This window comes from Dermacentor andersoni, chromosome 10 (genome assembly GCF_023375885.2).
Source record: "Dermacentor andersoni chromosome 10, qqDerAnde1_hic_scaffold, whole genome shotgun sequence".
In the NCBI taxonomy this organism is placed as follows: Eukaryota; Metazoa; Arthropoda; class Arachnida; order Ixodida; family Ixodidae; genus Dermacentor; species Dermacentor andersoni.
The window spans coordinates 77,890,930-77,906,049 of NC_092823.1; the positions used below are offsets into that span (position 1 = coordinate 77,890,930).

The following is a 15,120-nucleotide window of genomic DNA, read 5'->3' on the forward strand; positions in this document are numbered from 1 at the left end:
ATGGTTGCATCCACAGTGCAATATTTTGTTGAAGGTGATCAAGGTAAAAGCTCACAAAGCCGTTTTATGCCAGAAGTACAAAGATTAGTCAAATCTGTGTACCAACCCTCGTTTGCCATGCTTGGAGCTGCCGCAGACACTGGGGCCGGAGTTTCCTTAAGTAACTTTAGTAGGAAACTCTACCATACCACGGAAAGCTTTACCGTACCAAGAATTTTATGAATCTGTACTCAGTCAGGCCCGAGGTAAACAAAGATGTACAGAACTTTGTTGTGCGCAGCGTGGAGGTAGTCAGAGTGCTTGAAGCTGCGACATCTCTCCGGTTCTTTCTGCAGAAACCAGTTATGCTGACGAGCGATGGAATCTGGACACGGTAAAAGTTTTCGCAGTGGTGATACGTTTGCCCAACAGCAGCATTGCAGTGTTTTGTGACGTGCGTGTTCACGTGCGCATTGACTCGCTTCGCTGCTAGGAGGGGCGTTCGCTGCGTTAGCAGACACTTGAAGTTGGAACATGTGTGAAACATAAACTGTTTGCGGTAGCAGTGCGACACCTTGATCCGAATGTTTCATGTCGCGGAATCACAGCTGGTGAAACAGGCTTTTTTAAAAGGTAAGGTTGAGTCTTAGAGAAAAAAAAATCCTTAGAAATCAGTATTTGGATGGCGCTCAAAAGCCTTAGGTAGATGGAATTTTACATGCTTATTCCGGATAGAGGCACCTTTCTGTGTGTTTAGTTTGGTTCGAGCTTTATGCAAGCTTGCAAAAAACTTGTTTATCAGGTTTCACTAATAAGGTATTAATGGCTTCTGCAATAGCTTTGGGGCTTTAAAGCAGAATTCCGTAAGAACATTGTTCTGAGTGTCAACTTAGCTTCAATATCTCGCAGCTTTTGTTGTAGGGTAGACAGAGGAAAAACTTGGTCTTATTGGATTCCTCAAATCATGCAGAAGCTATTTATTTTCTTTGACTAGCAAAATCTGCTAAATGAATGTTTTGCAAAATGTTTTGCAATGAATGTTTTCAGCATGTAACTCAAAGAATAAAGATTCTTAAAAAAAATTGTCTTGACCTATTACGGTGTGCAGATCTGGGAGGACTATGAAGAGACTGAAGACACCAAGCCTCAGGAGGTGATCACCGACCGCAAGGGCAACTACCGCAATGTGCTGGTCACAGAAGTGAAGCCGGACCTCTCCTTTTACGTCCAATTCTTCGATGACGGTGAGCACTCTTGTCGATTCACACCGTGGTGTCTGGCTTTTGCTGCTTTGATGTGTATACAGTCTCCAACCGATAATTCGGGCTCGATGGGCACCACCAGAACGTCCAAATAATTGAGAGTTCGAAGTATCGCATTAGCCAGAAAATGTGTACCTTTATTCCAGAAGTGGCCAAGAAAAGAATTTGCTGTATTCTCAGATGGTCACTTTTGGGGATGCCTTCAATTTCACTTACTGGTGCAATGCATCGTCGAGTACGAGCGACAACTGTCAGGCATGGTGCGAAGCATGCCATCTCTCATATGATTAGCGCAAAGCGCATCGGTGCCAATGAGCAACGGTGTTCTTGGCACAGGGCAAAGCACCATATTTTACCGAAGGGTGGAAACACTGCTGCCGGTCAGCATGTCTGCTGCTATGGTCGCACGAAAAATTGTGAAGGTGAAAGTATCTCCTAAAGTGATCTTCCGATGGCCCAAGTTCATCAATGCACGGCTGTGTGCAGATACGCTTGCTTTAGGCCTAGGCAGCCTGTGGCCAAGGTTTTCTAGCGCGCCTTTTGACGCTTTTCGCGCTTCGTCAGGGTTCAGAGCGACACTACACCCGCGTTATCGGCAGGATCCAGCCGGCCATGAATGGGAATAACAGGAGCAGAACGAAACTCGCACGAGTAATGGCGCAGGTCACAAATACAGCCTTTACGACTGAGTGACTTGGCTGGTCCAGCAAATTGGGCACGATCGGCGATTACTAGATTGACTAGGCTTCACTAGTTTTGGCTTCGAGGCAAAGCTGGCCCTTTTTGGCCATCAAACCCCACACACCATCAGGAAAGTAAACCCAATTGACTGACCTTCCCCTTTCAGGCCCGAAGCTGGAGGAGATGACCAAGCTGTTGCGTCAGGAGTTGGCTGAGCATCCACCTGTGTCGGGCGCCTACACGCCCAAGAAGGGTGAGGTGTGTGCCGCCAGGTTCTCGGAGGACCAGCAGTGGTACAGGGCACGCGTCGAGAAAGTCCAGCCCAGTGGTTCGGTGGAGATTTTCTTCATCGACTACGGGAACGTGAGTTGTCTTTCTCCTTCCTCTCATCCATTTGTTTCTGATATTGCAGGAGTACCGTACTTTCTCGATTCTAAGCACCCCCTTTTTTTCGTGATCGCGATGCCCAAAGTGAAGGGGGGTGCTTAGATTCGAAAAATCTAAAAATGACTCCCTCTGCCTTTTTTTTCTGCAGCAATATCTCGACGAGACGGGCGCGAGAAATAACATTTTATTTGGCAAACATTCAAAAGAAAGATACTCAGGTGCAGACACTGACCCACCACTTGTGTCAGTTTGCAAAGCAATGCGCACCCGTGATGGCCGTGAAACTGCGCTGCCGATCGGAGTTGCTTTTGGACAGTTTTAGAGAGGGGCATAGTTTTTGGCGTTCTCTGCTGCCATCTGTCATGTAGTGTCGGAACGCAACAATGCAAGACGCGGCCGCCTGGATCGGTGCGCGCCAATCCAGGCGGCCGTGTGTAAGAAGCCAGAGTTCACGCCGCCGCCGCCGTGCCACATTGGGACTCCGACGGTTCCGGCTCGACGACAAAGTGAGCGAGTGCGCTTGGCAGCCTTGGCTACGCACTCTTGAAAAAAAAAGGGGGGGGGGATGCTTAGATTCGCATGCAAACCTTTTTCCACATTCTTTTTTACAAAAATAGGGGGCTGTTTAGAATTGGGGGGGTGCCTAGAATCAGGAAAATGCGGTACATCTCTGCATAATGACGCCTGTGAGTCTCGCAAACTTTCTGCTCATGGAAACTATAGTACAGCTCATCAAGTGACAAGAATAGAAAATCATATCTATGTAAACGGTGTACAGATGAACCGTTGCTGAAATGCAAGTAGGAAGAATAAAGGTAGTTTGCATTTAGCCTCATTCTTCTTCTCGAGTCGCACGAGCTCACAGTATGGACTGCTGGTCGGCCCCTCATAGGCACAGCATCATCAATGAAGCTCTCAATGCCATACTGTAAACACATTTCGACCACAAGGGCAGTTTTCCATGACACAGGGATCACCATAGCAGAAAGTGTACACTACAAAGCATTTTTTACACGACTCAAAACGATTTCACCCAATCACTTTGCCTTGACTCACCTGATGGGCCTCATCTTCGAAACAGCGAGTGTAATGCCACAGTTGTGGCAAGACAGATAGGAAGGAGACATTGGATATTTTAATGTAATGCCCTGGTTACGTTGAGACCAACCAGCACAGTGAAACCTTGTTAAACCGTAGTTGGCTGAAGCTTGGAAAAAGTATGTACAGTCGAACCTCAATATATTGAACAGCGTGGTGATAGCGAAAAAGTTCGTATAGCCAGAATTCGATATAGAAAATCACGTTGTAGTGCGGGACGCGAGCGCAGCTGGAAATCAGCAGAAAGAAGCGAGTGATGCGTCCCTGAAGAACAAGCAATAACTCACTTTATTTTTGTGTTCGTTCAGCCTCTACGGCTCGGTTGCACACCCTCGCACCACTTCGCTTTCCCACACACCTCGCGATAATATTTTATCGAGTCAAAAGGGGAAAGGGTGTCTGGCTGCTGCTGTGCGACCGTGAGACCACCACAACCTAAAAAATGCATAAAAAACTTATGCAAATCAATGAATAAACCAAGGGCGCAATTGGGGATCGTTGTTCAGAGCGTGTATTCGGTTGCATAGGCCGCGCCAACTTCGTCAGCCGGGAGTGCGCGGTTGATTGCGCCACACACAATTAGCCTAGGCAACAGCTCTATAGTAGGCGTTGGCCTAGGCCTCGCCAACTTCGTCCGCTATGTGAAGTCGGCGCTGCCTAGGGCAATCGCACGCTGCTCAACCGAACGTGCACTCCGAACAATGATCCCCAATTGCACCCCAATTACGGCACACTAAATACTCACTTGAAGCTTCACGCAAAGTGTTTATTTATTTGGCTGAAAGTACTGCAGCAGTGTAGCCTGCTTCTTATTGGCAGCCGCATGCTTAAACATGGAGTTCTCAACTTAGTCTAAACAATCCACAAGCGATAGGCCGGTGCCTTCTATTGCGCTGCAGTAGCGGCGTAGAAGGGCCAAAGCAGCTACAGCCTCAGTTGAAGTCGGGAGCGGGGCAATATCAGCGCTTGCGGGATCAACCTCGGCAGTATCTTCATTTGGCTGCTACTTCTGCTACAATCTCCATGTCCGTGAATCGAAATATTTTGAAACACTGTCAATAACAAAGTATTAAGTGGCGTTTGCCAAGGCGTCTGTGAGTAAGCCCAGTGAGCACGCGCTGTTGTGCGGCATTGTGAACGCAAAGTGCCAGTCCTTGCGAGGTGCAGCAGGCACAGAACATGGCACTGAGGAGGATTCAGTGTGGTAAATGCAATGCATCATTTGACGTTGTCGAACTAGCCAAGCCGCCACGTGCGTAGGCTGCTACGTTCAAATGGCGCCCTTGGCGCAATCGATGTATGCAGCTTAGAGCACAGCAGTCGGGAACGCCCATTGCGCCACCGCTATCTTCGAGGGTGTTGTGGGATAGCTCACCGCCTCTCAATAGAGCACACCTAGTCTGGGGTGGTGGAGTTTGATATATCCATGTTACGTCCGACCCAGTTCGAAAAACAAAAAAAATTTTAAATGCGTGCGATTTTTCAGCTGATATAGAAATTGTTCGATATAGGCAATAATTCGATATATCGAGGTTTGACTGTACTAAACGTTAGTACTGGTGAACTGAAGTAGCGTGAGATTGCCCACTTACCTGTTAAAAGCGAAGCTCCGAGAGAGTGCGATGAAAGGGCAAGAAACATGCAGTATTTATTCACTTCATGTGACAAAAGTGTGTTGTTTTCGTTTGATGCTGCAATGGCCTAGCAGCAGCGACAGCAGCTTCAAACTCACTTACCGTATTTACTCGATTGTGATGTGCCTTCGATTATAACGCACACCCGTTTGCCATGACCTAAAAAAGGACAGTCCTTTACATTATCGCGCACCTCATTCTTTCATACAGAAATACACCTTTCTCTCATTTGGAAAAAGGAAGAGTTACTCCCAATGCACTAAAGTTGCAATGAATAAAAAAGGTCGCAGTTTCGCCCCAAAGCCGAAGCATCGATTGCGATAGCAAATTAGTATATAGCTATACGAAAAGTAAGGATAGCAGTTTTATCAGCCAAATAAAATTTTTAACTTTAGCTTAGTAACTAAATTGACGAGCATGGTGTGGGTCACGCGCGCACATGCAAACATGAACACTCATCACTCATTGACAGCGGAAACTCGCTTTCATAACACTGGAGTGAGGAAGTGCGGTAGCAGGAATGAGTGAAGTGATCTTTATGCAGCCTCTCGCTTCAATGCAGCCTAAAGAACAACACAGCGATGCACCTAGATGTGTAGACTGTCTCCATCTCAGATCACTTTCAAGATAAGAGTCTCGCCGTATGCAGCCGCCACCGCCAGAGTAGAACGGCTCTCTTGTTCGTGCCAGTCCCGCACACAAGTTTCGGGAACTCCAAGTGCCCGTGATGTGGCCCGATTTCTGTCTGTCTCCACACGCACGACCACTTTCCTTTTAATCGCGGCATCATGATGAGCTCGGCGTATCTTTGCAGTCGGCACTTCTATGCTGATAGAGCAAACGCAGAAAACGGGAAGTCGGATGGTCGACTAACCTAAGCACATGTACTACGGCACATGGAGGAAGCTACGGTAGCTAGGCTTGAGGCATACACGAGGCAGCCATTTTGAAATGCCGATGGCGATATGGTAACGCAGATTTAGGGTCGTTCTTGATTCTAACGTGCACACAATTTTCGGACCCGTTTTATCGGAAAAAAAAGTGCACGTTAGATTCAAGCCACCTGGTGGTACAGAGCTCAACCAAACACAGTAGCAGTATCGAAGTGTATTCTGCTTTGCTGCTGGTGTAAATTTTTCGCAGGAGCATAATCATGAACACATTGTTTTTGTAAATGTTCAAATTTTTTCCACTTGCTTAGAGCAATGTTAGCTCTTTGTTTGGCTAGTTAAGTTCTGCGCCACCAGATGGCTGGATCGTGCAGACCGATCAGGCCGCTCACACACGTCTACGCTAAAGCTTCTTTATCAGCTTGAGTTTAAGCCTTCACCCATAAGTCGAAATGTCCAGCTCACCTGTGGTTACCGGAATACTGGACACGTCACTTTGACGGAATGCTTGCAATGCACGCTGCTCTGATAGCTCTCGCTTTGGGTAGACTGCCAAGCGGCTGGCGGAGAGGTTGGAGAGGCCTCGCGCGCTCGCTCCTAGAGAACCGGAAGTAGGCGACACGACGTGCCATCATGGCGCATAGCTAGGGAAGGCAGAGCTTAGCCCCGATCACTCGGCAGTGAGGAGAAAATGCATGGCTATGGAGGAGGGTAATTTGTAATCGTTCATAGCTCTCTTAATAGGAGACTCTTCACATAAATTGGGGTGCGAATGATTAACTGCAGCTGTCCCCTACGCCTTTATAAAATTTGTCTGAACCATTTGATGCATTTGAAATTTCCCTTGATGTGCATTCACTCTTCCAAGCACCCTCTGTGTTTGCGCTTGAAGGCCATACTGATCTCTGAGACTCGTTGTGCCGGGCCAACCTCCCACCGTGATTGCACAACAAGAAGTGGAAACACTATGTGTTGACTGATACGTAAGCAATAAGCTGGTATGGTTTTATGTGGATATAGAATGCATTATGTTCAATGGCCGCTGCGTTGAGGATCTGACTTTACTACTTTTAAAATGAAACTGCTCTTTAAGCGGCTATGGTTTAATGAAGTTTTACTGTACAATTTATCAGATAGAGATATAAAATTATGCAATTAGTAGCATTAGATCATGTATAGTAGCTTGAACAGAACCCATGTAACAATATAATTATTACAAGATGTTGGCAGCAATCAGCAATTTAAAGAACAAACAATTTAGAAGTAAGAAAGCACTAGTTATTGTGTGAGCTAAAAGAGTGACTTAGAAACCACTAAAGGAAAGTACCGCCGAATATAAAATCGCTGATTGCCATATGAGACATGGAAACGTCGAAAATAAAAGTAAAACATAGCGTATAACAGTGTAAGTGTGACACGTAAAGAAATATTACAGAGAAGTGGTAAGTACTAGCAGTAAATAGCACGCACGGACACAAATGCATGTGTCGTGGCATAATGCCTAAGAAACTTCAAGATAAACCGCTATACATATATAAATTTATGTTATGGCAGAATATGTCATTCGGCGATGCTTGTCGGGTTCTTATGTGCAGAGAGACACGGTGGATCCCTCATCCCTGGCGTCCTTGCCTTCCCTCGGCATTCGAGACGTCCCGCCAGCTGCAAGGGAATACACCCTGGCTCTGGTGGCCCTGCCAAAAGACGTGAGTGGTCTGCCCATTGTTCCAGACGCACAAGGTGTAGGTGCAGACGACACAGCTACTCATTGATAAAGCCACGTTATGCTATGGCTCTTAGGTGTAGCACACCCAATGCAGAACATGAGACCAACAAACATGCATGCATGCAATGTGTTATGGGAAAGAGCTGTCCTGTGAATGGTGGTAATGCAGTCGCCGACGGATTTTTCGGTCTCCAAAAATTCGCACTTGATGGATATTCCAGACTTAAAAGTGCACTGTCAAGGTACCCATAGAGCTAATGCATTCTCACAACCGATTTTTCGAATGAATTTAGGCCCCAATGTTCAATTTTCCAGACTAAATCACTCGTTCCGAGCCAGGCTACCGGATACAGTAGAACCCCGCTGTTACGTTCCTCACTGCTGCGTTTTCCCGGCTGCTACGTCGTTTTCATCCGGTCCCGGCATAGCTCCCATAGGATCCAATGTATAAGGAACCCCGCTGTTACGTTGTAGCTGTGAAAACGTTCCCGCATGATACGTCGCAACTTAGCACCCCAAACCCGCCTGGGCTAAAGTAGACAACGCGCTCCAACCGCCATTTTGGCTTTTGACGAGTTTTGGCTGGGCTTGGCCGCGCTTGGCTATGGAACTGGCTGCAAGAAGCCGCACGCCAGTTCGAGAGGCCGCATGAGGCCGCCACTAAGTGGCCATTCGTGAAAAATGATCTTACTATCATCACTGTGATTACGGTCACCGCTTGGTTGTTGGACGGGTCGACTCACGGAGAAAGGAAACTCGGGAGAGGCCCTGACGTCACTCTTTGTGAAGCTAAAGTGAAACCGGAAGTTGGCATTGCTCGTGGCGTTGCTCCGCCTATCGGGCCTGTTCTCCTCTCGTGTTTACGTTTCTCCCACGCCGCGCTGCGCGCAACCGGGCTGCTCGGACGCGCGCGCTCCGCATCAATACTAAACAATCGTTAGCACGTTAGCATGATTACGCCAAAGAGGGCAAAATTTCCCGCGTATATTCGTTCGTCCGTTGCCATTGCCGTGGCGCGGTGACGACAAGGAGCACGAGCCGCATGATGCCGGGGAGTTGCCAAATCTTAGCTTTGGAGAAGCCGTCGCGGCTCTGTTCGACCTCCTCCGCAGGTACGTCGCACCTCACAGCGACGCTGACAGCAATGCGGCCTTCCAGGGTATTGAGAAACGTGTGGCGATTTATAGCGAGCGAAAGAAACGGCAAGCCACCATTCTGGACTTTTTTAAGTCCTAAGCGCACTCTGTGGAAATAAGTTGTCTATAGTTGAAGCTGCACTTTTTTCATTCATTTTCGGAGCTTTCCTCACTGTTGCGTTTTCCCGGCTGTTACGTTTTTTTCGCCCGGTCCGGTGAAAAACGTATGAACGGGGTTCCACTGTATTGATGGCCGCCATGTTGGATTTTCTGCTGGCTTGGCTTCCAGTGGCTCACTCTATAGCCTCCAAGATAGGGAGGCGCACGCTTGCAATAGAAAGAGCAAGAAATCCTCCAGTTTCGGAGGCTATGCTCGTTCTTCCTTGGCTGACAAAACGCTCGAAGGGACAGTACTTTTTCTTGTTTCCTGCTTTATTTTGGTCAGCACTATCATCATAATCGCTTAATATAGGACACATTATTTTTTTAAAGTTTCAGTTGCTTTGTGTACATTGTGTGTGTATCGAGTGTCCCTCGGCGACGTCGTATAATCTGATACAAGAGTGTTTTAGTTGAGCGTGTTTATGGCACGCTCTGCTCCGAGTTGCCCTGCTAAACCAAAGCGGAGCGGCAGGCGATTTTCACGTTTTAGTTATACGTTTAGCAGAGCGGAGCTGACCTCTTTCGTAGTTGCAGCGCGCTCTGGCCAAATTTAGGGTAATGAAGGAAAAACGCCATTGATCACTTTTATATAGTAAAACGTATATATATATATATATATATATTGTCACGTGGTGGTGACGTTGAAGAACACAGTAGCAAAGCAAATACTGTGACAGACAAAACTAACTTTTATTGGGCGAACCTGTGCCCACAAAACCAGGCTACACTTATAGCACAACGATAGCGGCGAACACGGTCGGCGATCGTCGAAAATCTGATCAGCGGGTCAAGTGCGTCGGCTTTTATACAGCAGTCATCGAATGTTCCAGACCATTCGTTGGGACCCGCATGCCTTCCACAAAGTTCTACAACATTCGAGTCACGCGATGAAATCAGATAACACAAGGTTTGGCGACAACAGACAGCGGATAGAAGCATCGATAACTTTCCAGAAACTTCGGATACATGCAGACGCGTCCCGCGCTGTGCGATAACATTTGTTAGGCGGCGAAACATGGTCGCCCGTTAAATATAAGTACACGTGTCAATACCCCCCTCTTAAAAAGCATCGACCCGATGCTGCAAACAAATGAAAGTAATAAAAGAAAAGCACTCCTAGCAAAGAAAACAACAAAATAAGGAAGTTCGTCAGCGTCCGTAAAAGGGTTCAAGACGCACCACGTGGACCACTTCAGATCTTGTGCGGTGGCGCTGTGAATGCGAAATGCCGTCTGGCACGACCTCATACTCCAGTGCGCCAATAATACGTCGGATGACCTTGTAGGGTCCGAAATATCGCCGCAGTAGTTTTTCACTGAGTCCTCGTCGGCGTATCGGGGTCCACACCCAAACACGGTCACCGGGCTGGTACTCGACGAAGCGTCGTCGGAGGTTGTGGTGTCGGCTGTCGGTCCTCTGCTGGTTCTTGATCCGCAGGCGGGCGAGCTGTCGGGCTTCTTCGGCGCGCTAAAGGTAGGTAGCGACGTCAAGGTTCTCCACTTCAGTGACGTGCGGCAGCATGGTGTCGAGCGTCGTCGTCGGGTTCCTGCCGTAGACCAGCTTGAATGGCGTGATGTGTGTTGTTTCTTGCACCGCCGTGTTGTAAGCGAATGTTACGTACGGCAGGACGGCATCCCAGGTCTTGTGTTCGACGTCGACGTACATCGCTAGCATGTCGGCGAGGGTCGTATTCAGCCGCTCCGTAAGACCATTCTTCTGCGGGTGGTAGGCCGTTGTCCTCCTGTGCCTTGTCTGACTGTATTTCAGAATGGCTTGGGTGAGCCCCGCTGTAAAGGCCGTTCCGCTGTCGGTGATGAGGACTTCTGGGGCTCCATGTCGCAGCAGGATGTTTTCGACAAAGAATTTCGCCACTTCGGCTGCGCTACCTTTCGGCAATGCTTTTGTTTCAGCAAAACGGGTGAGGTAGTCCGTCGCCACGACGATCCACTTATTTCCGGTTATTGACGTCGGAAAGGGTCCCAGCAAGTCCATCCCGATCTGCTGGAATGGTCGGCAAGGAGGCTCGATTGGCTGTAGTAATCCGGCTGGCCTTGTCGGCGGTGTCTTGCGTCGCTGACAGTCTCGGCATGTTCTGACATAACGGGCGACGTCGGCGGTCAGGCGCGGCCAATAATACTTTTCTTGTATCCTCGATAGTGTCCGGGAAAATCCGAGGTGTCCAGCGGTCGGATCGTCATGTAGGGCATGCAATACTTCTGTACGAAGTCCTGACGGGACAACAAGAAGGTAATTGGCGTGGACTGGTGAGAAGTTCTTCTTCACGAGTAGATTGTTTTCAAGCGTGAAGGAAGGTAATCCGCGCTTAAATGCCCTGGGGGCAACGTTGGTGTGCCCTTCTAAATACTCGATGAGGCCTTTTAGCTGCGGGTCTGCCCGTTGCTGTTCAGCGAAGTCTTCCACGCTTATAATTCCAAGGAAGGCGTCGTCATTCTCGTCATCTTTCGGCGGCGGGTCAATGGGTGCGCGTGATAGGCAATCGGCATCGGAGTGTTTTCGTTCGGACTTGTAGGTTACAGTGATGTCGTATTCTTTTAGTCTGAGGCTCCACCGCGCCAGTCGTCCTGAAGGATCCTTTATATTCGCTAGCCAACACAACGCGTGATGGTCACTGACGACTTTGAATGGCCTGCCATAAAGATAAGGGCGAAATTTAGCTGTAGCTCAAACGATGGCGAGGCATTCCTTTTCGGTCGTAGAATAGTTGCCTTCCGCTTTTGACAGCGACCGGCTAGCGTAAGCTATCACCTGTTCGACTCCGTTTCTTCTCTTGACTAGAACGGCACCGAGGCCTAGGCTACTGCGTCAGTATGGATTTCTGTATCGGCGTACTCGTCGAAGTGCGCAAGTACCGGCGGCGACTGCATGCGTCGTTTGAGTTCTTCAAATGCGTCGGCCTGCGGCGTTTCCCACTAGAACTCAACATCACATTTAGTTAGACGTGTCAAAGGCTCGGCGATGCGTGAGAAGTTCTTGACAAAGCGCCTGTAGTAGGCACACATGCCAAGGAATCTACGCACTGCCTTCTTGTTGATGGGTTGTGGGAACTGTGCGATGGCAGCTGTCTTTTGCGGGTCTGGACGGACACCAGATTTGCTGATTACGTGGCCTAGGAACAGAAGCCCATCGTAAGCGAAGCAGCATTTCTCCGGCTTCAGAGTAAGCTCTGACGACTTGATGGCCTCTAGTACTGTCGCGAGCCGCCTGAGGTGATCGTCGAAATTTCCAGCGAAGACGACGACGTCATCCAAATAAACGAGACAGGTCTGCCACTTCAGCCCTGCTAACACCGTGTCCATGACGCGCTGGAACGTTGCAGGCGCCGAGCACAGTCCGAATGGCATAACCTTGAACTCGTAGAGGCCGTCTGGGGTGATGAAGGCCGTCTTTTCGCGATCTCTTTCATCGACTTCTATTTGCCAATAGCCAGACTTGAGGTCCATCGACGAGAAGTATTTAGCGTTGCAGAGCCGATCCAATGCGTCGTCTATTCGTGGGAGGGGGTATATGTCCTTCTTCGTGATCTTGTTCAGACGACGATAATCGACGCAGAAATGTAGGGTTCCGTCCTTTTTTTTTACCAGGACAACAGGGGATGCCCACGGGCTTTTCGACGGCTGGATGATGTCGTTGCGCAGCATTTCGTCGACTTGTTCTCTTATAGCTGCACGTTCTCGCGGCGAAACTCGGTAATGGCTCTGGCGTAGTGGTCGAGCGCACTCCTCGGTGATTATGCGATGCTTGGCGACTGGTGTTTGTCGAATCCTCGATGACGTCGAAAAGCAGCCTTTGTATCTTCGGAGCAGACTTCTGAGCTGCTGTTGCTTAAGGGGGGACGCGGGTCTTGAAACGGCAAAAAATCACAAAAAAGTCGATTTTCGGAAAAGTGCATTTTCGCTACGTTTATACATTCAAGAATCCCTCCGCGAAATCTAGAAGCTAAATTTAATCGGAAAATAATAAAAAATCGCGCATAAAAGGGCCAGGGTGAACGCGAAATCAGCAAAATCTGGTCAAAAATGTTCAAACTTCGCGTCGTCGCCATTTGCGAACGCGGTGGCCGATGGCCGCCATCTTGCGCTTGTTTTGAAGCTGTTTTCTTTGTGCGCATTTTGCGCCCGTTCAAAATGGCGTCGGTGAAGGGAAACCGACGCTATCGCGTCTTTTCTGAAGGATGCGTCCGTGCCGCCGATTGGCCAAAGCTCGCACACCCCCCGCGTGCCTCGCTCCTATTGGTCCGGCGCTCTTTGGCGCGCGCTCGACCGCTCTCGCGTTTCGCTACGTTTGTTTATCTCTGGTTTCATCGCGCCGCTGTCTACGTTTGTTCAGCCGCTTGCTTCGCGACGACGTTTGATAAGGTGCTCGGATGGCTGGAAAAGATCGTCGTCTCAAGGCTACTACGCGTCAAGCGGCTGTGGAATGCGCGACGGAAGGCGGCTAGGCCTGTCATACTCGCCGAGTTGCCGGTTGCTGGTCTGCCTGGATATTCTACCCGATCGAGTTCCGAGCTGCAAACCGGCACGTCTAGCGTCAACACTTCGTCCGCCCACGCCACGCGTGTTGGCACAGATCGTGCAGGCACCGTTTCCTTCACGACTGAAGAAAGTAGCGAGCCCGCAGCGAGCGCCGGAAAACGTGCCTGGCGTCGCAGTCAGCAATGGAACGAAAGTTCACGCTGCTGGGTGTCGACACGAGAGAGGACGTCAACGACAGCGGAACTGAATTTGCAATCGTGGATTTATCCGTTGTACAAGAGTTCCTTGCACTCGTGCTGTGTCCCTGGTGCGGCTAGATAGTGGTGATGCTTTCAAGGACCCCGCCAAGGAGTACGGGCACTCGGCAGTGTTCTGACAATGTTCTGTCGTCACAATGCTGCGAGAGCAAAGGGAGAGCCTGAACCTAGGCACCGCTACAACTTGCCAGAACATGTGGCAGAAGCAATGCTGCCTGTATATACGCGGCTATCTGAAAAATCCCTGCTCCAGAGATACCAGTGAGGCAAGACACAGAATTCGAATGAGAGCCTTCACTCAGTGATTTGGAGTGTCTCAGAGGTACAGCATGCATCTCTCTTTGCCGTGCAAGCTGCTGTTGGGGAAGCTGTCCTACGCTTCAACACTGGGAACCTGATTGCGTCCACTGCAATTCTACAGCAGCTACACTCAATGAATATTCCTGGCACTGCATCTCAGCGAGCAAAGGAGAAAGACTGCCATCGAAGTGCTAACTCCAGCAAGAAGCGAGAAGCCTCTTTGAGCGCAAGGAAGCTAGCCAAAAAGCGGCATAAAGATAGGATGCATCCAGATTATGCCCCTGGTGAATTTCCTTGAGATTTTATTTGCATGTTCTCAATAAAGATGTTGCAGAATGTTTTTCCTTGATTTCTCAAAACAACAATTCTGACAGACTTCCAATTTTGGAGGTAAAATAGCTTCTGTCCTATTTGAGCTATCAGCATAATTTTTTTTTTTGCCAGAAAGAGAAATGTATGCAGTAAGCAATATGCACCTTTTCAAAGCAGTACTCTTCTCAAAAAGTTTTTGAAATGGGTCACATGCTTGACATGTCAAGATGGCGTTTTTTTCTCACAACTTTGATGAGCTCTAACTCTTGCTCAGATTAGCCTAGAACATTAATACCTTATGGCACTCCCTGAACATTCTGATAGTCTTTATACTCAAATTACTGTGTTAGGGTTTTTTGTGTAGATGCTAATTTTCCTCCAAACAAAGGACCCAGCTTATACAATGCTTTTAGAGTATAACAGAAACTACTTATCCTATGGCGAAATTAATTATATTTTTAGAATCTGCATATTAAAATACACAAAGTGTGAAAATTTCGTTCAGATCTGTCCACAAATAAAAAAGTTGTATTTCAAGTGTAGCCTCCCCCCTTAAACACGGGGAGACTTGGATTAATGTTGTAGTCTGGTTCGGGAACCATCGTCGTCCAGGTAGATGTGGCGGAATCCGAGAGGACAAACGCATTACTGGTTTCCAGAATTTCCTTGACGTACGCAATCGTCGTGCCCTTGTTGATGTGCTTGAACTCTTGGCTGAAGTTTGTCAGCAACACTTCAGTTTTCCCTCCATGCAGTCGAGCGATCCCTCTTGCGACGCAAATTTCACGGTCTAGCAGTAGACG

The 15,120-nt window shown here is 48.5% G+C and overlaps 1 protein-coding gene across 1 annotated transcript in view; it reads left to right on the top strand.

Moving 5' to 3' along the window:
* Positions 1-15,120, top strand: part of Tudor-SN (Staphylococcal nuclease domain-containing protein 1) — a 72,138-nt gene that overhangs the window by 43,574 nt on the left and 13,444 nt on the right. Inside the window, exons 13-15 of the mRNA XM_050191288.3 lie at positions 1,088-1,223; positions 2,089-2,285; positions 7,527-7,637. Of these exons, the coding sequence (XP_050047245.1) occupies positions 1,088-1,223; positions 2,089-2,285; positions 7,527-7,637 (444 nt within the window). The remainder of the gene's footprint in view (positions 1-1,087; positions 1,224-2,088; positions 2,286-7,526; positions 7,638-15,120) is intronic.